At 50.8% G+C, this 25,045-nt stretch overlaps 1 protein-coding gene across 7 annotated transcripts in view; it reads left to right on the top strand.

Moving 5' to 3' along the window:
* Positions 1 to 357: 357 nt before the first annotated feature.
* Positions 358 to 25,045, top strand: part of LOC102444674 (protocadherin beta-16-like) — a 46,964-nt gene continuing 22,276 nt past the window's right edge. The window contains exon 1 of one of the 7 annotated variants that reach the window (XM_075900030.1): positions 358 to 3,409. In XM_075900030.1, coding sequence (XP_075756145.1) covers positions 998 to 3,409 — 2,412 coding nt within the window. In that variant the 5' untranslated portion in view covers positions 358 to 997. Of the gene's footprint in view, positions 3,410 to 5,387; positions 8,048 to 10,420; positions 13,151 to 16,808; positions 19,733 to 21,875; positions 24,983 to 25,045 lie in introns of those variants that run through there. The other 6 variants (XM_075900034.1, XM_075900029.1, XM_075900028.1 and 3 more) reach the window with 6 other exon arrangements.

Genomic DNA, 25,045 nt, shown 5'->3' with positions numbered 1-25,045 from the left:
CAAAAGGTAAAATGAAATATTCCTTAGCGCAGACAGGTAAAGGAGCTGCCTAATAACCCTGGATTAGTAAAGGTAACAGATTGCTGAATTGCTGTGATAGCAGCAGATGGCGGATCTTCTCCATGGAGCGCCGAAGTCGGCATCTGAGTTGTAATTGATAAAAATGACAAAGCTCTGTTCATTTTATACCGGGTGGAGAACAACCGCTGCTTCTATCTCACAGAGGGGACTTGACTCTGTATGAAGATTCCGGTCAGAATTCTTGACTTTCCTGCCAGCTGCTGAACGCCACAGACCCGGGTCTCTTCACTATCGGACTCCATAATGGGGAAGTAAAGCCCGACAGACGAATGACGGGAGGAGACCACATTAAGTCAAAATCAGCTGTTGCATGAAGACAGTGAACACCTTCCTTAATCGAATAGTATTACGGTAAATACAATGATAGTGGATGGATTTTAAGAGGTGAAAATACATCGGTAAGGGCGTAAGAGGAGAAGATGACAAATTGAATATATATTTAGTAAACTATGGTTTCAATTTCATTTTTTCTTCTTCCTGCTGTGGTCTATATTGCTGTACAAAAACGTAACAAGAGAAAATCAGGAAACGATGCACGTGGCTTCTTTCAGTTGGGAGAAACTCCCCGCATCACCAACAAGTACATACAATTTCGCAATAAATGGACAATTTTAAATGTACAATCATGGGCTGCATTATTTTAGCTCAGCCACGAGGTGGCGATATTGGCAAAGACGGTGCTGAAAATTCAGCCTTTACGTCAGCTCTCAGGCTTCAGACGCCTGAATGCCGCGGAAGGCAGCGGCTCTGCGTCGGGAACAGGTAAAAGAGGTTTACAGGGAAAGCGCGGCTGGAATCGCTACAAACAGATTCAGTCTTCGGGATAAACAGATTCCCGTCTAGCACAACATCTGAGCGGCTGCCGGAGCTTGACAGAGAGTCCTGTGTTCACATCTGACTGGGCCTGGCTGGCGCAATGGCGAATCGCTCCAGGACAAGGCAAGTTCTCTCTTTCGCTCTGTGTCTGTGGGTGTCCCTGGCGGAGGGCGGGACGAGCCGCTATTCTGTGCCGGAGGAGAAGAAAAGCGGGTCGCTAGTTGCTAATATAGCAAAGGATTTGAATGTGGCCGTAGGGACCTTGTCTGCTCGCAGGGCGCGGCTGGTTTCTAAAAGCACCAAGCAGTATTTTGAGCTGAACGCGCGGTCCGGGGATGTGAGAATAAAGGAGAAAATAGACCGGGAGGAGCTGTGCGGACAGAGTGACCCGTGTGTGCTGCAATTCGAAATTGTGCTGGAAAACCCACTGCAGCTGTACCCAGTGGAGGTGCAGATCGAAGATGTGAATGACAATTCCCCGAAATTCTCCAAGAGTGAATTCGGTTTACAAATACCAGAACAGATCCCCGTAAACACCCGCTTCCCTTTGGAAGGAGCCCAAGATTCGGACATAGGAACAAACGGCATCCAGAGCTACGCAATCAGCTCTAATGAGCATTTCCGTCTGGATGTGCAAACCCACAGCGACGGCAGCAAATACGCGGAGCTTGTGCTCGAGAAACAATTAGATCGCGAGGCGCAGCCGCAGTTGATGCTGATTCTCACAGCTGCAGATGGGGGCCGCCCACAGAGAACCGGCACAGCCCAAATACGCGTCAGTGTGCTGGATGCTAACGATAACTTCCCCCAGTTCAGCCAGTCGGTGTACAGGGCGCAGTTACCGGAGAACAGTCCTAGAGGTACCTTGGTCACCAGGGTGGAGGCCAGTGATTTGGATCTAGGTTCCAATGCAGAAATCAGCTATTCCTACGGGCAGGTGCCTGAGAGAGTCCTCGAGTTATTTCAGCTCAATCCGTCCACCGGGGAAATCACTGTGCTAGGGTTCATTGACTATGAAGAAACAACCAGCTATGAGATGAACATTCAGGCCACAGACGGGGGCGGTTTCTCTGCGCACTGCAAAGTGCTGGTGGAGATCGAGGACATGAATGACAACGCCCCGGAGGTGACGCTGACGTCCCTCAGCAGCACCATCCCCGAGGACTCCGCCCCGGGCACCGTGGTGGCCTTGTTCAGTGTGAGAGACCGGGACTCCGGGGACAACGGCAGAGCAGCCTGCTCCATTCCGGGCAATGTCCCTTTCGCTCTGAAATCGACTGTGCAGAACTATTACGAGCTTGTCACACGGGGGCCCCTGGACCGTGAGGCGGTGGCGGAGTATAACATCAGCATCACAGCCACGGACCGGGGCGCTCCCCGGCTCGCCTCGGAGAGGGTGATCCGCGTGCAGCTGTCGGATGTCAATGACAACCCGCCGGTGTTTACCGAGCCGTCCTACGTCATGTACCTGAAGGAGAACAACCTCCCGGGGCTCTTGATCGGCTCAGTCCACGCTGCGGACCTGGACACCGAGCAGAATGCCAAAGTGACGTACTCGGCGTTGCCTGGCGACGTGGGCGACCTCCCCTTCTCCTTCTACGTCTCCATAAACTCCGACAGCGGCCACGTGTACGCGCTGCGATCCATGGATTATGAGCGAACGAGGGATTTCGAGGTGCGGGTGCGCGCTGCGGATGGCGGGTCCCCCCCGCTGAGCTCTGAAGCCACCGTCCGGGTTGTGATCTTGGACGAAAACGACAACGCGCCCTTCCTGTTATACCCCCTGCAGAACAGCAGCTCCCCCGCCAGTGAGCTGGTGCCCCGCTCGGCGGGGCCGGGTTACCTGGTGACGAAGGTGGTGGCCGTGGACGGAGACTCGGGCCAGAATTCTTGGCTTTCCTACCAGCTGCTGAGAGCCACGGACCCCGGTCTCTTCACGGTGGGGCTCCAGAGCGGGGAGGTGAGAACCAGCAGGCCGGTAACGAGCCCGGACTCTGTGAAACAGAAACTGCTCGTGCTGGTGAGAGACAACGGCGACCCGCCCAGATCCACCACCTCCACGCTGAACGTGCTCCTGGTGGACGGGTTTTCGGAGGCCCACCTGCAGCTCCTGGACGTGCCCCAAGAGGAGGGGCAGCAGGACACGTTAACCCTGTATCTCGTCATTGCTTTGTCTTGCATTTCGTTCCTTTTCCTGCTGTCCGTGGTGACAGTGATCGCCACCCGGCTGCACAAGGCGAGGCAGGGCCAAGAGCGGTACATGGCATCGTCCAGGAACTTCTATTGTGAGCCCAGCTTCCCCACAAAGCCCGCGGACACTTGTGGCGCCGGGACTCTGCCTCAGTCTTATTGTTACGAGGTTTGCTTGACCACGGGCTCTGGCACCAGCGAATTTAAGTATCTCCGGCCGCTGCTACCGACCGTGCCCGCTGAGCCCAGCGCTGCAGGAGGCTCCGTTCTGGAGACTCAGGTTAGTTGCCAGCTAAAGGAGGAAAAGGAATCTCGGAGAGAGGTGAGTGCTCATGGTACTTCATTCGCGTCAATACCTACTTTGAATATTTGTATTGCTACTCTTAGGAAAATTACTTTACTTCCAGAAATGCCTCACATAATTTTTGTTCTGAATGTATTGTTAAGCTTTTCCACTTGCCTCGTGGTCAAGCGGTGATCAATCCACTGAAGAACTTTTCTTTTCTTCTATTTTCTTTCCTTAACGTCAATTTGTGAAACCTTGATACTGGTCTCTCTGCAGTGTCTCTGATCCCTGCTAGGGAAGATTGATGGTCGTCAAAGAAAAGTGAATTTGGAATTGTTTAGATATTTGTGCTGAACTGAGTAGCAGCGGGATTATTTGACCTAGAAGGAGTGTTCTCCAAGGGGCTTTATGGCATCTGAAATGTTACAAAGAGACTGAGTCCGCCTTTGGTTCTTCAATAGTGTTCTCAGAGGGTAATCCGGATGTAGTGCCAATGGGAGGGCTAGTGCGCCATTATAAAATCGGGCGATAAGAAAAGTGTTAAAGTAAAATTGAAGTATCCAAGGGAAATTTAAAGTGCATCTTATTTGTCCACCCCACCCTTCCAATCTGAGTATCCAGCGGTGGCTGCCGCTTCCAAGTGAGAGGTATTTGCAGAGGGAAGAGGCGCTGTTTATGAAATCATCCTCACTTACAGTCTCTGGGGTTTATGAACCCCCTGCAATCCACAGGGATGTGAAAGGTTCCTGATAACATGCATACCAGTGAGATACTGGCAACTGACGGCATCAGTTGGGTTTTTACACGCAGCAAGTCATTGTGCAAGGCGTTATATGATTAAAGTGACAAAGGTCTGTTCATTTTGTACTGTGTTCAGAGCAGCAGCTCCCCCATTTAATGACATGGTTCGAACAGCAACGGAGGTGACTAAATTTGTGACCAAGGTGCATGGGGATTCCCATCAGAATTCTGCGCTCTCCACCAACCACTGACGGCCACAGACCCAGCTAGCGGGAGGAATGGTGATTGAAAGACCGAGACACCAATTACGGAGCGAGACCACCTTCAGTCAAACTTAGTACCATTGTTAAAGACAACGGACATCTATCACAGTCCAGCCGCCCTTCCTCGCTTAATATATTGCTAGTAGAAGAGTTTTCATGAGCTTTTATGAGAGTCAGGAGACAAGACCATAAGAGCAGCATAATGGGTCAGACCAAAGGTCCATCTAGCCCAGTATCCTGTCTGCCGACAGTGGCTAATACCAGATGCCCCAGAGGGTGGGAACACAACAGGCAATCCTCACGTGATCCTTCCCTTTTCACCCATCTCCGGAGAAAAAAGGATGCAACTGTTATGGAAAAAGGGCGTGATAGCTTGTAAAATATATATTTAGTCACTTTCGCTTAAATTTCCTCTTTCTCGTTTCTGCTCTGTGTATTGCCATAAAATATACGACACACTAAGAAGAAAGGGAGCACGGGAGAGCTATTTTTTGTATAACGGTGTAGAAACCAGGGCTGGATTCGTTCCCGAGATCTAAATTAGTAATGTTTGATAATAAAGGGATCGATCATCACTGAGTTAAAATTTAATGTCACAGTTTTCTAGCTTTCCTACATCTTCATGAGCACCCTATGCGTGGAGACAATCATGAAACTTGGGTGGGTTTCCACATAGCCTAGTGGACGAATGGGAAGAGAGGCGAGCGAACTGCATTGACTTACTTTGCATCTTTACTTGTGTAGACCAGCAGTGCTGGAGTGTGAGAAGAAAACCCATCGTAGAAGTGTCACAAGTCAGATTGCTTTTCTAATAATTTCCGCCTATTTCCACATTAATGTGAAATAACCTGGGTTAATGCTTTCCTTGCTTTCAAATAATCGAACCACAATTTATACGTAAGGGATAAATCATTAGCTAGTTGATAGTAAGTGGACACACTAAATTTAACTATTTTGAGATATGGTGTTCAGCGCAGCCACAAGGTGGCGATAGAGGCAAGACGATGAGGAAAATGCAATTCTTTGAGTCCAGCAGCGATAGGTGGAAGAGGCACTGCAAAGAGAGCTGAAAGCAGAAGGAAACGTCGCCTTGTCGGGAAAGGACGGAAACGGATTACAGGGGAGAAGAGCTGCTCTCATAATTACAAAAAGGCAATAGTGGAGGAGAAATCATTTCCCGTCTCGCACCACAGCTGAGCGGCTGCCGCGGCTCGGCAAAGGGGCCTGTGTTCAGATCAGATTGGGCCTGGCTGGCGCAATGGCGAATCGCTCCAGGACAAGGCAAGTTCTCTCTTTCGCTCTGTGTCTGTGGGTTTCCCTTGCGGAGGGCGGGACGAGCCGCTATTCTGTGCCGGAGGAGAAGAAAAGCGGGTCGCTAGTTGCTAATATCGCAAATGATTTGAATGTGGCTGTAGGGACCTTGTCTGCTCGCAGGGCGCGGCTGGTTTCTAAAAGCACCAGGCAGTATTTTGAGCTGAACGCGCGGTCCGGGGATGTGAGAATAAAGGAGAAAATAGACCGGGAGGAGCTGTGCGGTCAGAGTGACCCGTGTGTGCTGCAATTCGAAATTGTGCTGGAAAACCCACTGCAGCTGTACCGAGTGGAGGTGCAGATCGAAGATGTGAATGACAATTCCCCGAAATTCTCCAAGAGTGAATTCGGTTTACAAATACCAGAACAGGTCCCCGTCAACACCCGCTTCCCTTTGGAAGAAGCCGAAGATGCAGACATAGGAACAAACGGCATCCAGAGCTACGCAATCAGCTCTAATGAGCATTTCTGTCTGGATGTGCAAACCCACAGCGACGGCAGCAAATACGCGGAGCTTGTGCTCGAGAAACAATTAGATCGCGAGGCGCAGGCGCAGTTGATGCTGATTCTCACAGCTGCAGATGGGGGCCGCCCACAGCGAACCGGCACAGCCCAAATACGCGTCACTGTGCTGGATGCTAACGATAACTTCCCCCAGTTCAGCCAGTCGGTGTACAGGGCGCAGTTACCGGAGAACAGTCCTAGAGGTACCTTAGTCACCAGGGTAGAGGCCAGTGATTTGGATGAAGGCTCAAATGCAGAAATCACCTATTCTTTCAGGAAGATGCCTGACAAAGTCCTTAAATTATTCGAACTAAATCAATTATCCGGGGAAATCACTGTGCTAGGGTTCATTGACTATGAAGAAACAACCAGCTATGAGATGAACATTCAGGCCACAGACGGCGGGGGTCTATATGCGCACTGCAAAGTGCTGGTGGAGATCGAGGACACGAATGACAACGCCCCGGAGGTGACGCTGACGTCCCTCAGCAGCACCATCCCCGAGGACTCCGCCCCGGGCACCGTGGTGGCCTTGTTCAGTGTGAGAGACCGGGACTCCGGGGACAACGGCAGAGCAGCCTGCTCCATTCCGGGCAATGTCCCCTTCGCTTTGAAATCGACTGTGCAGAACTATTACGAGCTTGTCACACGGGGGCCCCTGGACCGTGAGGCGGTGGCCGAGTATAACATCAGCATCACAGCCACGGACCGGGGCGCTCCCCGGCTCGCCTCGGAGAGGGTGATCCGCGTGCAGCTGTCGGATGTCAATGACAACCCGCCGGTGTTTACCGAGCCGTCCTACGTCATGTACCTGAAGGAGAACAACCTCCCGGGGCTCTTGATCGGCTCTGTCCACGCTGCGGACCTGGACACCGAGCAGAATGCCAAAGTGACGTACTCGGCGTTGCCTGGCGACGTGGGCGACCTCCCCTTCTCCTCCTACGTCTCCATAAACTCCGACAGCGGCCACGTGTACGCGCTGCGATCCATGGATTATGAGCGAACGAGGGATTTCGAGGTGCGGGTGCGCGCTGCGGATGGCGGGTCCCCCCCGCTGAGCTCTGAAGCCACCGTCCGGGTTGTGATCTTGGACGAAAACGACAACGCGCCCTTCCTGTTATACCCTCTGCAGAACAGCAGCACCCCCGCCAATGAGCTGGTGCCCCGCTCGGCGGGGCCGGGTTACCTGGTGACGAAGGTGGTGGCCGTGGACGGAGACTCGGGCCAGAATTCTTGGCTTTCCTACCAGCTGCTGAGAGCCACGGACCCCGGTCTCTTCACGGTGGGGCTCCAGAGCGGGGAGGTGAGAACCAGCAGGCCGGTAACGAGCCCGGACTCTGTGAAACAGAAACTGCTCGTGCTGGTGAGAGACAACGGCGACCCGCCCAGATCCACCACCTCCACGCTGAACGTGCTCCTGGTGGACGGGTTTTCGGAGGCCCACCTGCAGCTCCTGGACGTGCCCCAAGAGGAGGGGCAGCAGGACACGTTAACCCTGTATCTCGTCATTGCTTTGTCCTGCATTTCGTTCCTTTTCCTGCTGTCCGTGGTGACAGTGATCGCCACCCGGCTGCACAAGGCGAGGCAGGGCCAAGAGCGGTACGTGGCATCGTCCAGGAACTTCTATTGTGAGCCCAGCTTCCCCACAAACCCCGCGGACACGAGTGGCGCCGGGACTCTGCCTCAGTCTTATTGTTACGAGGTTTGCTTGACCACGGGCTCTGGCACCAGCGAATTTAAGTATCTCCGGCCGCTGCTACCGACCGTGCCCGCTGAGCCCAGAACTGCAGGAGGGTCCCTTCTCGACTCTCAGCTTAGCTCCCAGCTGAAGGAGGGGAAGGAATCTGTGTGCGAGGTGAGTGCTCATGTTACTCCTTGTACATTAATCTCTTCTTTGAAAATTTGTGATACTCTGGAAACTATTTCAAAAGAGTCGGAACCATTTATGTGGAGGGCTGCCCTCTCTCGTTCTAGGAATAGAGCCCGGGAAGGGAGAGCGCATGGCCGGAGGTGAAGGACATGAGGGACTTCAGTGCTGTGCAGCTCTGATGGCTCATGGGCGTCTTCCTCTCCCTGCCCCATAGGTTCTTAGGCCTCCGCGTGAACTGAGAGAGCCTGCCAGCATGTTCTTGACCCACAATGTCACTGTCTGTTTCCCTGGCAAGCTCCCTGTAACGCGTTCTCCACGTTCCCCCTCCTACATAGGCTTCGGTCGAAGAGAAGTGGCAATCCGATAGGATACCAGTGAGCAGATGAGGCTGAGAAACCTGCATAATATGTTACCGCACCTGTCCTTGCTGTACTGCCAGCCATTCTGAAACACCCTTCAGCTGTTGTACAGTGTTATGGTTCCCCCTAGTGAAGTGCTCTCTGTGTCTAGGTAAGGACTAGGAGCGTGGTTGTGTTCTGCTCACATAAGGAGCCTAGTGTGCACATGCAGTGTGAGTTTACTTGTAGTATCATAACTTTTTTCACAATACTTTGTAGTGTAGCTAAGGCCTAAGTTTATTTCCTCAAGTATCGCGTTATATTTATGTAGGGATCTTTTCCTATAGTTTTTACATCTTTCTCACTTATATGATTTTCAAGCTAATAAATTTATACATAACTTTTCTTTATGTGCTTTCTCCTCTCAAAGACCACTAGCAATCTATGCCGAATGTATCCTCTTTATAAAGGAAGGTTGAACCTTCTCAATGGAAAATCAAAGAAGTAATTGTTTCTGTATTAAAAAACACCATGATAGGGAAACTGTGTGACCTAAAGCCCTCTGCAGAACACACTATGGCATGCGAAATGTTACAAAGAATCTGAATCTATCCTTGCTTCTTCAGTAGTGTTTACCGATGCTAATTAGGAATATATGTGAGTTGCAGGGCTACTGCATGAATGTGGAACGAGGGAGATTAGGAAACACTAAAGTAAAATACAAATATCTTATGAAAATGTCAGCTGCGCTTTACATGTCCATCAAACCCTTTACCAAGTGAAAGGCTAACAGTAGTTGAGGTTTTGATGAGGAAGGTGCTCATAGGAGGAAGAGGCAATGTTTATTTTCATCCTATGAACTCACCATCATTTTACAGCTTGTAGAGTTTATGAACCCATTCCAATCAACACTTATGAGAAAGTAGCTAGTTAGTTACATGCATACCAGTGATATAGAGGCACCCGATGGCATCAAGAAGATGTTTTATTCAACAAGTCATTGTCAGCGGTTTTTGATGAACATGACAACGGCCTCTTCGTTTTGTACCATCTTCAGACCTTCACCTCTCCACTTAATAACATGATTGGCATAGCAAAGAAACCCGAATACCGTTGTGACCAAGATGATGGCTGTAAATGGAGATTCTGGTCTCAATTTTTGACATTCTAACCAGTTGTTTCAGATCACTGATACAGATCTGTTAATTGATGTACTGAAAATTTGGAAGAAAAGTCACGAAGCCCATTACGGGCATGCTCCTTTAGACAAAAGCTAAAATTTGTGAAAGAGAATGGTTACAGCCCCAATACGCTATTGAGATTCTAAATTAACTAGTTTTGCGTTGGTTTTCTAGTGCGCGTACATAATTTAGCGACCTAGATACAGAAGAGGAATACGATGGGATGTTACCTATATACTTAGTAATTTCTTTTATATTAATTTCGGTGGGATTGTTGTTTGTTTCTTTTTGGACCGTATTGCTATAAAATATATGAGAAAAATAGAAAGTTACTGACCTGCTTCTTTCAGAGGAAAAGAGGACCCAGTTTCTCGAATAAGTGTATAGAGGCCAGGACAGGAATCCCTGCTAGCAACTACATATATGATGTTGGCGTAACCACTAGGTCTATCACTAGTTACATGTATTCTATTAGCCCCCCAATTTCCCAGTTTTCCTTTTGAGCAGCCTAATAAGGAAGGGATACAGAAGATTCAGGATTTACAAGCTATCATTGACCTCGTGGACAAAAGAGAAGCCGGTTGTAGAGGGAATCCACTTCTAGTGATTTGCATTATTAATGTACTGTGCAGAATAAAGCTGTTGGGAGGTGAGGGAAGAAAATGGGATATTTGCGGATTACCATTCATATTAATATTAAATAATTTTGAAACTCTCTTCTCGAAACAGTAATAATCTTCCTTCATATTTCACAATTCGTACCATGCAATTTTATGACCACAATTTCTACAGTTTACGGAAAGTTTTGTCATGCAGATAACAGCGCGAAATACATTTACACTGTAAAATACTGGTCAGCCTTGTTTTGGCAGAGCCACAAGGTGGCGCTATTGCCAAGGAAGGTGCTGCGACTTCAGCTTTTACGAGTCCATCAGCGCTCAGTGGGGAGCTGCGCTCAGACGTCTGAATGCCCCGGGAGGCAGCGGCTGTGCGCCGGGAACGGGTGACAAAGGATTATTACAGGGAAGCGCGGCTGGAATCGCTACACACAGAGTCAGTCTTGAGGAGAAATCGTTTCCCGTCTAGCACAAGTAGAGAAGCTGCCGCAGCTTGACAGGGGGGCCTGTGTTCAGATCTGACTGGGCCTGGCTGGCGCAATGGCGAATCTCTTCAGGACAAGGCAAGTTCTCTCTCTCGCTCTGTGTCTGTGGGTGTACCTGGCGGAGGGCGGGACGAGCCGCTATTCTGTGCCGGAGGAGAAGAAAAGCGGGTCGCTAGTTGCTAATATCGCAAAGGATTTGAATGTAGCCGTAGGGACCTTGTCTGCTCGCAGGGCGCGGCTGGTTTCTAAAAGCACCAGGCAGTATTTTGAGTTGAACGCGCGCTCCGGGGATGTGAGAATAAAGGAGAAAATGGACCGGGAGGAGCTGTGCGGACAGAGTGACCCGTGTGTGCTGCAATTCGAAATTGTGCTGGAAAACCCACTGCAGCTGTACCCAGTGGAGGTGCAGATCGAAGATGTGAATGACAATTCCCCGAAATTCTCCAAGAGTGAATTCGGTTTACAAATACCAGAACAGATCCCCGTAAACACCCGCTTCCCTTTGGAAGGAGCCGAAGATGCAGACATAGGAACAAACGGCATCCAGAGCTACGCAATCAGCTCTAATGAGCATTTCCGTCTGGATGTGCAAACCCACAGCGACGGCAGCAAATACGCGGAGCTTGTGCTCGAGAAACAATTAGATCGCGAGGCGCAGGCGCAGTTGATGCTGATTCTCACCGCTGCAGATGGGGGCCGCCCACAGCGAACCGGCACAGCCCAAATACGCGTCAGTGTGCTGGATAACAACGATAACTTCCCCCAGTTCAGCCAGTCGGTGTACAGGGCGCAGTTACCGGAGAACAGTCCTAGAGGTACCTTGGTCACGAGGGTGGAGGCCAGTGATTTGGATGAAGGCTCAAATGCAGAAATCACCTATTCTTTCAGGAAGATGCCTGACAAAGTCCTTAAATTATTCCAACTAAATCAATTATCTGGAGAAATCACTGTGCTAGGGTTCATTGACTATGAAGAAACAACCAGCTATGAGATGAACATTCAGGCCACAGACGGGGGCGGTTTCTCTGCGCACTGCAAAGTGCTGGTGGAGATCGAGGACATGAATGACAACGCCCCGGAGGTGACGCTGACGTCCCTCAGCAGCACCATCCCCGAGGACTCCGCCCCGGGCACCGTGGTGGCCTTGTTCAGTGTGAGAGACCGGGACTCCGGGGACAACGGCAGAGCAGCCTGCTCCATTCCGGGCAATGTCCCTTTCGCTCTGAAATCGACTGTGCAGAACTATTACGAGCTTGTCACACGGGGGCCCCTGGACCGTGAGGCGGTGGCGGAGTATAACATCAGCATCACAGCCACGGACCAGGGCGCTCCCCGGCTCGCCTCGGAGAGGGTGATCCGCGTGCAGCTGTCGGATGTCAATGACAACCAGCCGGTGTTTACCGAGCCGTCCTACGTCATGTACCTGAAGGAGAACAACCTCCCGGGGCTCTTGATTGGCTCTGTACACGCTGCGGACCTGGACACCGAGCAGAATGCCAAAGTGACGTACTCGGCGTTGCCTGGCGACGTGGGCGACCTCCCCTTCTCCTCCTACGTCTCCATAAACTCCGACAGCGGCCACGTGTACGCGCTGCGATCCATGGATTATGAGCGAACGAGGGATTTCGAGGTGCGGGTGCGCGCTGCGGATGGCGGGTCCCCCCCGCTGAGCTCTGAAGCCACCGTCCGGGTTGTGATCTTGGACGAAAACGACAACGCGCCCTTCCTGTTATACCCCCTGCAGAACAGCAGCTCCCCCGCCAGTGAGCTGGTGCCCCGCTCGGCGGGGCCGGGTTACCTGGTGACGAAGGTGGTGGCCGTGGACGGAGACTCGGGCCAGAATTCTTGGCTTTCCTACCAGCTGCTGAGAGCCACGGACCCCGGTCTCTTCACGGTGGGGCTCCAGAGCGGGGAGGTGAGAACCAGCAGGCCGGTAACGAGCCCGGACTCTGTGAAACAGAAACTGCTCGTGCTGGTGAGAGACAACGGCGACCCGCCCAGATCCACCACCTCCACGCTGAACGTGCTCCTGGTGGACGGGTTTTCGGAGGCCCACCTGCAGCTCGTGGATGTGCCCCAAGAGGAGGGGCAGCAGGACACGTTAACCCTGTATCTCGTCATTGCTTTGTCTTGCATTTCGTTCCTTTTCCTGCTGTCCGTGGTGACAGTGATCGCCACCCGGCTGTACAAGGCGAGGCAGGGCCAGGAGCGGTACATGGCATCGTCCAGGAACTTCTATTGTGAGCCCAGCTTCCCCACAAACCCCGCGGACACGAGTGGCGCCGGGACTCTGCCTCAGTCTTATTGTTACGAGGTTTGCTTGACCACGGGCTCTGGCACCAGCGAATTTAAGTATCTTCGGCCGCTGCTACCGACCGTGCCTGCTGAGCCCAGCGCTGCAGGAGGCTCCGTTCTGGACTCTCAGGTTAGTTCCCAGCTAAAGGAGGAAAAGGAATCTCGGAGAGAGGTGAGTGCTCATGGTACTTCATTCGCGTCAATACCTACTTTGAATGTTCGTATTTGTGATGCTCTGGAAACCGTTTCAAAGGGAATCAGAACCATTCATGTGGATGCTACTCTCTGGTACTGGGACTACAGCCTTCTGCAAGGAGCGTCAGTGGTTGCCGCGTAAATGCACGAGAGGGTGCTGTGTGGAACAGATGATTGTGTGTGTGTGTGCAAGGAGCGGCATCTCACTGCCTCATCGTGGGTTCTTAGGCTCCTGTCTGAAATTAGAGAACATGGCAGCTCATTCTTCCCCAACAAACGCGCACACAGCCTGTCCCGCACAGAAATTCCTTTCTATACATTCTCTTCCACTTGCCCCTGTTACATATACTTCTGTTGAAGACGGGTTGCAATCTGATAGGATACTAGTCGACAGATGGGGTTGAGAAACCCGCATTGTGTCACTGTACCTGCTCCCTGCCGCATTGCAAACCATTTCCAAAGCACCCCTGCAGCCAGTAGCACAGTGGAATGGCTCCCTCTTCTTCCTGCACTTCTCTGTGTGTCCAAGTAAGGGTTCTTAGTGTGGGTGTGTTCTGCTGGTAGTAGGAGCCTAGTGTGCACATGGAATATCAGTTTACTTAAAGCATCCTGACTTTTTTTCACAAAACTTTGTTGTGTATAGAAGACCAAAGATTATTTCCATGAATGTCTAGCAATATTTACGCAGGGATCTTTCTCACTTGTATGATGTTCAAGCTAATAAATCTGTATTTAAGAAGTGTTCTTTATGTATTCCCATACTATTTTCTCTTCTGAAAGACCATTCTCAGTCTGTGATATTAACCTCTATTAATTTCCTCTATTATTTCCTCTTTGCAAAGGAAAGTTGAACCTTCTCAATGGAAAATCAAAGAGGTAATTGGGGGTTGTGTTTTTTTTCATTAACTCAGTATCCAGGGAACTATGTGACTTTATTAGAGTCTTCTGCAGAACAGTCTATGGAATCCACAATGTTACAAGGTTTCTGAGTTTGTCCTTCTTGAGTAGTGTTTTCTGGTGCCAATGGGTGTGTCTGCGCTGCACCTGTAGCTCCAAATTAGCTACGCAATTTGAGCTATGCAAATTGGGTACCTTAATTCGAGAGTATTTCAAAACAGATTATTTTGTAAATTAGCACTGTCTGCACAGTGCCAAATTTTGAAATAGAGCACTATTCCAAAACATCCCTTAATCCTTATGGAATGATGTTTATATGGATGTGGGAATAGTGAGCCCATTATTTTGAAAGCTATTGTTTAAAGATGCAGAATAGTTATATTGGGAAACCATAAGTCTCCCAAAATAACAGCAGTGTATACATACTCTGGCAGGGCTACTGTGTGATTGTCAATCAAGGGAGGTCAGGAAACATTAAAGTAAATAGAAGTGTTTAACAAATATGTAAAATGCACTTTATTGGTATGTCTACACTATGGTGGAATTAAGATACACACCTTAACTCGATTTTTGGCATTGTTCACACTATACGAAGTTGAAGGAAGAACACTCTCCCTTCGACTTCCATTACTTCTCCTGGTAGCAGGATTTCTGGCATCCATGAGAGTTCCCCTTTCAGCTCGAATTAGCGTGTCCTCGCTATACTTCTAGTTTGAACCCTGGAAGATTGACAGTGACAGCCTTGATATTCTCTGTAGTGTAGGCATACCTCTGTAGTGTAGGCATACTCTGTAGTGTAGGCATGTCCATTAAAGCCTTTGAAATGTGAGAAGCTAGTAGTGGCTGAGATATCAATGGGGAGGAGATACTCGTACAAAGGAGAAGCAATGTTTACTTAACTCATAAACTCATCACCTTTCACAGCTTCTGTAGTTTATGAACTCATAGCAATTGACATGTACGAGAAATACGACTATTACAGGTATATCAGTTCAGTGATAAAGTGGCAGCCGATAGCATGAAAAGGATTTTTGCATGGAGCAAGTGATTGTCTAAGATGCTATTTGATTAAAATGACAGCGACCCCTTCATTTTGTACCATCTTCAGAACATCACCTCTCAATTTAACAACCTTCTCCGCAGAGCAAAGAAACCCGAATAACTTGTGATCAAAGTGGTGGCTACAAATGGATATTCTGGTCAGAATTCCTGGCTTTCCGACTAAGTGTTGAAGGCCAGTGATTTAGATCTGGTCACTGGTGGACTGAAAATAGGAAGAATAACCATGTGTGACATAGTGGGGGTACCTGGCTGGTTTCTATGCGGCTGGCTCTGGGGTAACCCCCACTGGCTGTCTGGGGACCACGACCCAGCAAAACAGGATGAGTCACTATGCAAACCAGTGGCCAGACACCCCCCATGGAGAGGAACAAAGGAAGGTGGAATGCTGCCCTGGCTGGGGGGCAGGGCTGGAAGTTAGTTAGTTGGTTGCTGGCTGTCTGAGAACATGGAGGAGAGCCTAGGGGAAGGGGCTGGAGTTTAGGGGCCCAGTCTCCCCCATCTCAAGGGGGCCTGAGGCAACCTAGCCCAGCTCTGTGACCAGATTACATCTGTGCTGTGCTGTATCCTGGAGAGGCAATAAACTTCCTCTATTCCACCGGCTGGTGCAGTCTGTTTGTGCCACTTCGGGGTGCAGGAGACGGGGGACCCCAATGCGCCGTCACACCATGATACCAAGTAGAGTGCAAGATTCTTTTAAGCAAAACCTAACTATTGTTAAAGACAATGGTCATTGTCCCGATCGCTAAGGATACTACATTTACAGTGATTGTGCGGCTTTTTAGATGCACGTATGCCAGGGATGGGCAACCTGCAGCCCGAGAGCCACGTTCAGCCCATAAAGGTTCTCTTGTGGTCCATGAGACATTGTGTTTACTGTTGCCCATTTCTTGCCAGATTCCGATGCTTTCCTTACGCCTGGTTTTTTCCCTACTGGTATTGCTAAGGTGACATGCACATAAAGCAAGGGCAGGTGAAGTGCGGTGTGTGATGCACACAACACTGACTGTGGGAGCTTTTGGCTGCCTCTATATTCAGTCTGAACAGTTAGCATACCCTGCAAACCCTAGATATAGAAGCGCAGTTGGAAAACCTACCCTATGGGATTGTGACAAACTTGTGGCCCACTGAATGAAGGAGGTCCACTTAGGGGCCCACTCACTAGTGTAGGTGGCCCATGGCTGACGTATGCAATTCAGTGACATAACTATGAAAGAGGAAAGAGCTGGGTGATTAAATATGTTCTTAGTAATTTCTTAGTCTTACATTTAATTGGGATTTTTGCTTGTTTCTCTTTAGCCCCTATTCCCATAAATTACATAAAATAGGAAAATAGAGAGAAAATTACTGTTTTGCTTCTTTCAGTTGCCATGCTGGGAAACCCAGTTATTCAAGTAACTGTACTGGCGGGGACTGGATCTCTTTTCCACAACTAGTTAGTTATACGATGTTAGTTTAACCCTGGGTCTCTCACCTCTACTTTATGAGCCCTCAGTTTCCCAGTTTTCCTTTTGTACACCCTAATAAGCAAGGGAAATGTGGGACTTAGATCTTTCTAGGCTATCGCTGATCTCCAGGATAAAGAAAAGCAGTGGCTTGGCGGGGGAGGGGGGTGGGCGGGGCGGGGAGAGACTTTAGGGACTCGTTTACTATCTTAGCTCTGAGGAATAAAAGTCTTGGGAGGTGAGAGAAGAAAATATGGTGTGGAAGAATCGCAATTCAATATATATTTTATTATTTTGCAACTCTATCTCCTCCAAACGCAAATAACCTTGATTCTTATTTCACGGTTGTTAAAGTGCAATTCTAGAACCACAGAAAGTACTGAAAAGAGAACGCTTTGCCATACAAATGCTAACAGGGCGAAATACATTTTCACTGTAGAATTATGGGCTGCTTAATTGTAGCTGAGCCACGAGGTGGCGGTATTGGCAAATAAGGAGCTAAAATCAGCTTTTACGGGTCCGTCAACATTCAGAGGGGAGCTGCGCTCAGACGTCTGAATGCCACTGAAGGCAGCGGCTCTGCGCCGGGAACTGTGTTAAGGATTACAGGAAAAGCGTGGCTGGAATCAATACGAACAGAGTCAGTCTTCAGGAGAAATCGCATACAGTGTAGCAAAACATCTGAGCGGTTGCCGCGGCTCGGCAGCGGGGCCTGTGTTCAGATGTGACTGGGCCTGGCTGGCGCAATGGCGAATCGCTCCAGGACAAGGCAAGTTCTCTCTTTCGCTCTGTGTCTGTGGGTGTCCCTGGCGGAGGGCGGGACGAGCCGCTATTCTGTGCCGGAGGAGAAGAAAAGCGGGTCGCTAGTTGCTAATATCGCAAAGGATTTGAATGTGGCCGTAGGGATCTTGTCTGCTCGCAGGGCGCGGCTGGTTTCTAAAAGCACCAGGCCGTATTTTGAGCTGAACGCGCGGTCCGGGGATGTGAGAATAAAGGAGAAAATAGACCGGGAGGAGCTGTGCGGACAGAGTGACCCGTGTGTGCTGCAATTCGAAATTGTGCTGGAAAACCCACTGCAGCTGTACCCAGTGGAGGTGCAGATCGAAGATGTGAATGACAATTCCCCGAAATTCTCCAAGAGTGAATTCACTTTGGAGGCGCCTGAACAGATTCCCGTAAACTCCCGCTTCCCTTTGGAAGGAGCCCAAGATTCGGACATAGGAACAAACGGCATCCAGAGCTACGCAATCAGCTCTAACAAGCATTTCCGTCTGGATGTGCAAACCCACAGCGACGGCAGCAAATACGCGGAGCTTGTGCTCGAGAAACAATTAGATCGCGAGGCGCAGGCGCAGTTGATGCTGATTCTCACCGCTGCAGATGGGGGCCGCCCACAGCGAACCGGCACAGCCCAAATACGCGTCAGTGTGCTGGATGTTAACGATAATTTCCCCCAGTTCAGCCAGTCCGTGTACAGGGCGCAGTTACCGGAGAACAGTCCTAGAGGTACCTTGGTCAACAGGGTGGAGGCCAGTGACTTGGATCAAGGCTCAAATGCAAAAATCAGCTATTCCTACGGGCAGGTGCCTGACAAAATCCTGGAGTTATTTCAGCTCAATCCGTCCACTGGGGAAATCACTGTGCTGGGGTTGATTGACTATGAAGAAACAACCAGCTATGAGATAAACATTCAGGCCACAGACGGCGGGGGCCTATATGCGCACTGCAAAGTGCTGGTGGAGATCGAGGACATGAATGACAACGCCCCGGAGGTGACGCTGACGTCCCTCAGCAGCACCATCCCCGAGGACTCCGCCCCGGGCACCGTGGTGGCCTTGTTCAGTGTGAGAGACCGGGACTCCGGGGACAACGGCAGAGCAGCCTGCTCCATTCCGGGCAATGTTCCTTTCGCTTTGAAATCGACTGTGCAGAACTATTACGAGCTTGTCACACGGGGGCCCCTGGACCGTGAGGCGGTGGCCGAGTATAACATCAGCATCACAGCCACGGACCGGGGCGCTCCCCGGCTCGCCTCGGAGAGGGTAATCCGCGTGCAGCTGTCGGATGTCAATGACAACCCGCCGGTGTTTACCGAGCCGTCCTACGTCATGTACCTGAAGGAGAACAACCTCCCGGGGCTCTTGATCGGCTCAGTCCACGCTGCGGACCTGGACACCGAGCAGAATGCCAAAGTGACGTACTCGGCGTTGCCTGGCGACGTGGGCGACCTCCCCTTCTCCTCCTACGTCTCCATAAACTCCGACAGCGGCCACGTGTACGCGCTGCGATCCATGGATTATGAGCGAACGAGGGATTTCGAGGTGCGGGTGCGCGCTGCGGATGGCGGGTCCCCCCCGCTGAGCTCTGAAGCCACCGTCCGGGTTGTGATCTTGGACGAAAACGACAACGCGCCCTTCCTGTTATACCCTCTGCAGAACAGCAGCTCCCCCGCCAGTGAGTTGGTGCCCCGCTCGGCGGGGCCGGGTTACCTGGTGACGAAGGTGGTGGCCGTGGACGGAGACTCGGGCCAGAATTCTTGGCTTTCCTACCAGCTGCTGAGGGCCACGGACCCCGGTCTCTTCACGGTGGGGCTCCAGAGCGGGGAGGTGAGAACCAGCAGGCCGGTAACGAGCCCGGACTCTGTGAAACAGAAACTGCTCGTGCTGGTGAGAGACAACGGCGACCCGCCCAGATCCACCACCTCCACGCTGAACGTGCTCCTGGTGGACGGGTTTTCGGAGGCCCACCTGCAGCTCGTGGATGTGCCCCAAGAGGAGGGGCAGCAGGACACGTTAACCCTGTATCTCGTCATTGCTTTGTCTTGCATTTCGTTCCTTTTCCTGCTGTCCGTGGTGACAGTGATCGCCACCCGGCTGTACAAGGCGAGGCAGGGCCAGGAGCGGTACATGGCATCGTCCAGGAACTTCTATTGTGAGCCCAGCTTCCCCACAAACCCCGCGGACACGAGTGGCGCCGGGACTCTGCCTCAGTCTTATTGTTACGAGGTTTGCTTGAGCACGGGCTCTGGCACCAGCGAATTTAAGTATCTCCGGCCGCTGCTACCGTCTGGGCCCGCTGAGCTCAGTGCTGCAGGGGACTCCGTTTTCGACTCTCAGGCCAGTTCCCATGTAGAGAAGGGGAAGGAATCTCTGAGCGAGGTGAGTGCTCATGTTACTCCATTCGTATTTTAATATGAGATTTTGAGCGTGTTTGTTGGTATTGCAGTGAAAACTGCTTGGCAGGAATTCAAAACCATGAATTTGGGATGCTGCTCTCTCTGCCGCTAGGAATACAGATCGCCCTCTCCTCTTCCCTCCCCCACCCAAACTCTCATCGCAACAATGGGATCCGGAGTGACTCTGGAGCGTGCTCCGTCCCACTGCCATCTTCCCACCTATTGCCCTGGGCTTCTCCATGGAAACCAACATCCAGAACCCACCGAGTGCAGCAGGCTCCGAGAGAGGGGAGGAATAGAGCGCAGTCTGCCAACCTTCTCTGGGTCCTGCCACCATGGTAGGTTTTGGGGGGATGTGAGACTCCTGCTGACACGCTCGACCAGACGCCGGACAGTCCAGTGGCTTGTGTTGAACAGAGGAGGGAACAAGGGAGGGCGGAATAGTGCGGGAAGCAGCCGTGAAGGGGCAGAAAGGAGTGGAGTTTGGTGAAGGGACGGAGTTGGGAGTTGCTCTGGGTTGGGACAGAGCAGAGGTGGAGCAGAGAATTTGTGATCCCAAGCCCCGCTCCTGTGGCACTGGGGAACGGGTTGACTTAGGCCACGCACCCCGCTAGAGATGGCAATGCTCACAGTTTATTGTTCGCTGTGTCCATGTAAGAGCTCTGCTGTGGATGAGTTCTGATCACATAGTATAGTCTAATGTGGTCATGCAGTACTGTTTAGTTGAAGTGTCATAACTTTTCCCCTGAAAACTATGTTGTGTGAAGAAGGCCGAAGTTTGCTTCCATAAATGTCTTGTGATGTTTGCAGGGATCTTTTTCTGTAGTTCACTCAGATGATATTCAAGCTAAATCATTTCCATTTAAGAACATTTCTTTATGTATCCCTATGTTTTTATCCTGTCTAAAAGACCATTTTTCAAACTGGGATAGTGGACTATGTGCCGGGTTTGTGATTTTTGCTGAGGAAGGTTGAAGCTTTTCAGGGGAAAATTTAAAAAGGAATTGTTTGTTTGTTTCATTAACTCAAGTGCAGGGGAAGTATGTGAATTAGAAACCCCTGTAGATTAGTCTATAGAATCTGAAATGTTGCAAAAAATCTGTCTGCCCCGGCTTCTTCAGTCGTGTTTTCACAGAGTACTCTGGATGAGGTGTGAGTTGCAGTGTTTTTGCATGAATGGGAAATGAGACAGATCAGGGAAGCATTAAAGTAAAATGGAAGTATCTAATGAAGTGTCAAGTGCACTTTATGTATCTATGTAACCTTGTGCAGTGTGACAAACCAGCAGCGTCTGAGGTTTCGATGAGGGAGGAACTCATCCGAAGAAGAGTCAATGTTTATTTAAATCCTCTGAACTCGTCGTCCATTTTACAGCTCCTGGAGTTTATGACCTGATAGCAATGAACACTTATGAGAAAGTACCGTGTTACATACACACCGTGGTAGAGCGGCAGCAGATGGCAAAGAGGATTATTCAATACAGCAAGTAATTGTCCAATTTGTTATTTGGTTAAAATGGCAATGGTCCCATCATTTTGTGCTGTCTTCAGAATATGACCTCATCATTTAATAACCTGGTTCCCAGAGCAAAGAAACCCCAGTACTTCGTGACCAAAGTTGTGGCTGTAAATGGAGATTGTGGCCAGAATTCTTCTCTTTCTTACCAACTGTTGCAGGCCACTCATCAAGATCTGTTCACTGGCAGACTGAAACTAGGGATAAAATGTATGGAGAATGACTTCTTCTGGCAAAGACTAAATATTGTTACAGACAATGCTCACTGTCCCAATCCGCTACTGCGATGCTAATTTCACTCTGATTGGCTGGGTTTTAAGGAGCGCACATTCGTTCAGCGACAGAACCACGGAAGAGGAATGTAATGGGATGTTAAGTATATTATTTATATTCTTAGTAATCTATTTAGTTTCAATTTCATTTGAGCCATTGTTTGTTTGTTTGGCCTCTATTGCCATAAAATGTATAAAACAAGAAAATCGGAATGAAGATACTGACTTGCTTCTTTCAGTTGCCATGGGAGCCAGTTTTTCCAATGATTATGTAGAGGCCAGAACTGGATCTCTTCTTAGCGACTCCCTTTACATGTTTGCTGAACCTCTAGATTCCTTACTAGTTCTAGCTTAGTTGTCCTTCAGTTTTAGAGTTTTTCTTGTGCACACTCTGCTCAGCAAGGGAACCACAGGACCTAGAGATTTCCAAGCTATCGCTGACCTCATGGACAAAAGAGAAGTGGTGGCAGAGGGGATCGACTTTTAGGGACTCGTTTACTTGCTTAGCTGTGAGGAATAAAGGAACTAGACAAAGAGAAGAAAATGTGAAAAATCACAATTTAATTTACTATTTTATTATTTTGCAACTATCTTATCTCCTCCAAACAATAATAGCCTTCCTTCACATTTCCCAATTCTCAGAGTGCAATTTTATAGACACAACTTGTACTAAATAGGGAAAGCTTTGCCATGTAGAAAACAATTGCACGCAATAAATTTTCATTCCAAAATATTGGGCTGCCTTAATTTAGCTGAGCCACGAGGTGGCGATATTGGCAAAGATGGAGCTGAAAAATCAGCTTCTCCGAGTTCATCAGCTCTCAGTGGGGAGCTGCGCTCAGACATCTGAATGCCACAGAAGGAAGCGGCTCTGAGCCGGGAAGGGGTGACAAAAGATTACAGGGAAAGCGCGGCTGGAATCGCTACAAACAGTATACTGGTGAAATCTGTTCCTGTCCAGCACAACAACTGAGCGGCTACCGGGGCTTGGCAACAAAGCCTGTCTCCAGATCTGACTGGGCCTGGCTGGCGCAATGGCGAATCGCTCCAGGACAAGGCAAGTTCTCTCTTTCGCTCTGTGTCTGTGCGTTTCCCTGGCGGAGGGCGGGACGAGCCGCTATTCTGTGCCGGAGGAGAAGAAAAGCGGGTCGCTAGTTGCTAATATCGCAAAGGATTTGAATGTGGCCGTAGGGACCTTGTCTGCTCGCAGGGCGCGGCTGGTTTCTAAAAGCACCAGGCAGTATTTTGAGCTGAACGCGCGGTCCGGGGATGTGAGAATAAAGGAGAAAATAGACCGGGAGGAGCTGTGCGGACAGAGTGACCCGTGTGTGCTGCAATTCGAAATTGTGCTGGAAAACCCACTGCAGCTGTACCCAGTGGAGGTGCAGATCGAAGATGTGAATGACAATTCCCCGAAATTCTCCAAGAGCGAATTCACTTTGGAGCTTCCTGAACAGATCCCCCTAAACACCCGCTTCCCCCTGGAAAGGGCTCAAGATTCGGACATAGCAACAAACGGCATCCAGAGCTACGCAATCAGCTCTAATGAGCATTTCCGTCTGGATGTGCAAACCCACAGCGACGGAAGCAAATACGCGGAGCTTCTGCTCGAGAAACAATTAGATCGGGAGGCGCAGGCGCAGTTGATGCTGATTCTCACAGCTGCAGATGGGGGCCGCCCACAGAGAACCGGCACAGCCCAAATACGCGTCAGTGTGCTGGATGTTAACGATAACTTCCCCCAGTTCAGCCAGTCCGTGTACAGGGCGCAGTTACCGGAGAACAGTCCTAGAGGTACCTTGGTCACGAGGGTGGAGGCCAGTGATTTGGATGAAGGCTCAAATGCAGAAATCGCGTATTCATACCGGCAGGTGCCTGAGAGAGTCCTCGAGTTATTTCAGCTCAATCCGTCCACCGGGGAAATCACTCTGCTGGGGACAGTTGATTATGAAGAAGCGACAATGTATGAAATGGAAATTCAGGCCACAGACGGCGGGGGTCTATATGCTCACTGCAAAGTGCTGGTGGAGATCGAGGACATGAATGACAACGCCCCGGAGGTGACGCTGACGTCCCTCAGCAGCACCATCCCCGAGGACTCCGCCCCGGGCACCGTGGTGGCCTTGTTCAGTGTGAGAGACCGGGACTCCGGGGACAACGGCAGAGCAGCCTGCTCCATTCCGGGCAATGTCCCTTTCGCTTTGAAATCGACTGTGCAGAACTATTACGAGCTTGTCACACGGGGGCCCCTGGACCGCGAGGCGGTGGCCGGGTATAACATCAGCATCACAGCCACGGACCGGGGCGCTCCCCGGCTCGCCTCGGAGAGGGTGATCCGCGTGCAGCTGTCGGATGTCAATGACAACCCGCCGGTGTTTACCGAGCAGTCCTACGTCATGTACCTGAAGGAGAACAACCTCCCGGGGCTCTTGATCGGCTCTGTCCACGCTGCGGACCTGGACACCGAGCAGAATGCCAAAGTGACGTACTCGGCGTTGCCTGGCGACGTGGGCGACCTCCCCTTTTCGTCCTACGTCTCCATAAACTCCGACAGCGGCCACGTGTATGCGCTGCGATCCATGGATTATGAGCGAACGAGGGATTTCGAGGTGCGGGTGCGCGCTGCGGATGGCGGGTCCCCCCCGCTGAGCTCTGAAGCCACCGTCCGGGTTGTGGTCTTGGACGAAAACGACAACGCGCCCTTCCTGTTATACCCTCTGCAGAATAGCAGCTCCCCCGCCAGTGAGCTGGTGCCCCGCTCGGCGGGGCCGGGTTACCTGGTGACGAAGGTGGTGGCCGTGGACGGAGACTCGGGCCAGAATTCTTGGCTTTCCTACCAGCTGCTGAGAGCCACGGACCCCGGTCTCTTCACGGTGGGGCTCCAGAGCGGGGAGGTGAGAACCAGCAGGCCGGTAACGAGCCCGGACTCTGTGAAACAGAAACTGCTCGTGCTGGTGAGAGACAACGGCGACCCGCCCAGATCCACCACCTCCACGCTGAACGTGCTCCTGGTGGACGGGTTTTCGGAGGCCCACCTGCAGCTCGTGGATGTGCCCCAAGAGGAGGGGCAGCAGGACACGTTAACCCTGTATCTCGTCATTGCTTTGTCTTGCATTTCGTTCCTTTTCCTGCTGTCCGTGGTGACAGTGATCGCCACCCGGCTGTACAAGGCGAGGCAGGGCCAAGAGCGGTACATGGCATCGTCCAGGAACTTCTATTGTGAGCCCAGCTTCCCCACAAACCCCGCGGACACGAGTGGCGCCGGGACTCTGCCTCAGTCTTATTGTTACGAGGTTTGCTTGACCACGGGCTCTGGCACCAGCGAATTTAAGTATCTCCGGCCGCTGCTACCGACCGTGCCCGCTGAGCCCAGCGCTGCCGAAGGGTCGGTTCTGGATTCTCAGCTCAACTTCCAGCTAGAGGAGGGGAAGGAATCTGTGTGCGAGGTGAGTGCTCATGTTACTCCTTGTACATTAATCCCTTCTTTGAATATTTGTGATACTCTGGAA

Source organism: Pelodiscus sinensis, chromosome 17, assembly GCF_049634645.1.
Source record: "Pelodiscus sinensis isolate JC-2024 chromosome 17, ASM4963464v1, whole genome shotgun sequence".
Taxonomy (NCBI): domain Eukaryota; kingdom Metazoa; phylum Chordata; order Testudines; family Trionychidae; genus Pelodiscus; species Pelodiscus sinensis.
The sequence above is the reverse complement of the archived record's forward strand: the minus strand, read 5'-3'. Positions and strand labels throughout refer to the sequence as shown.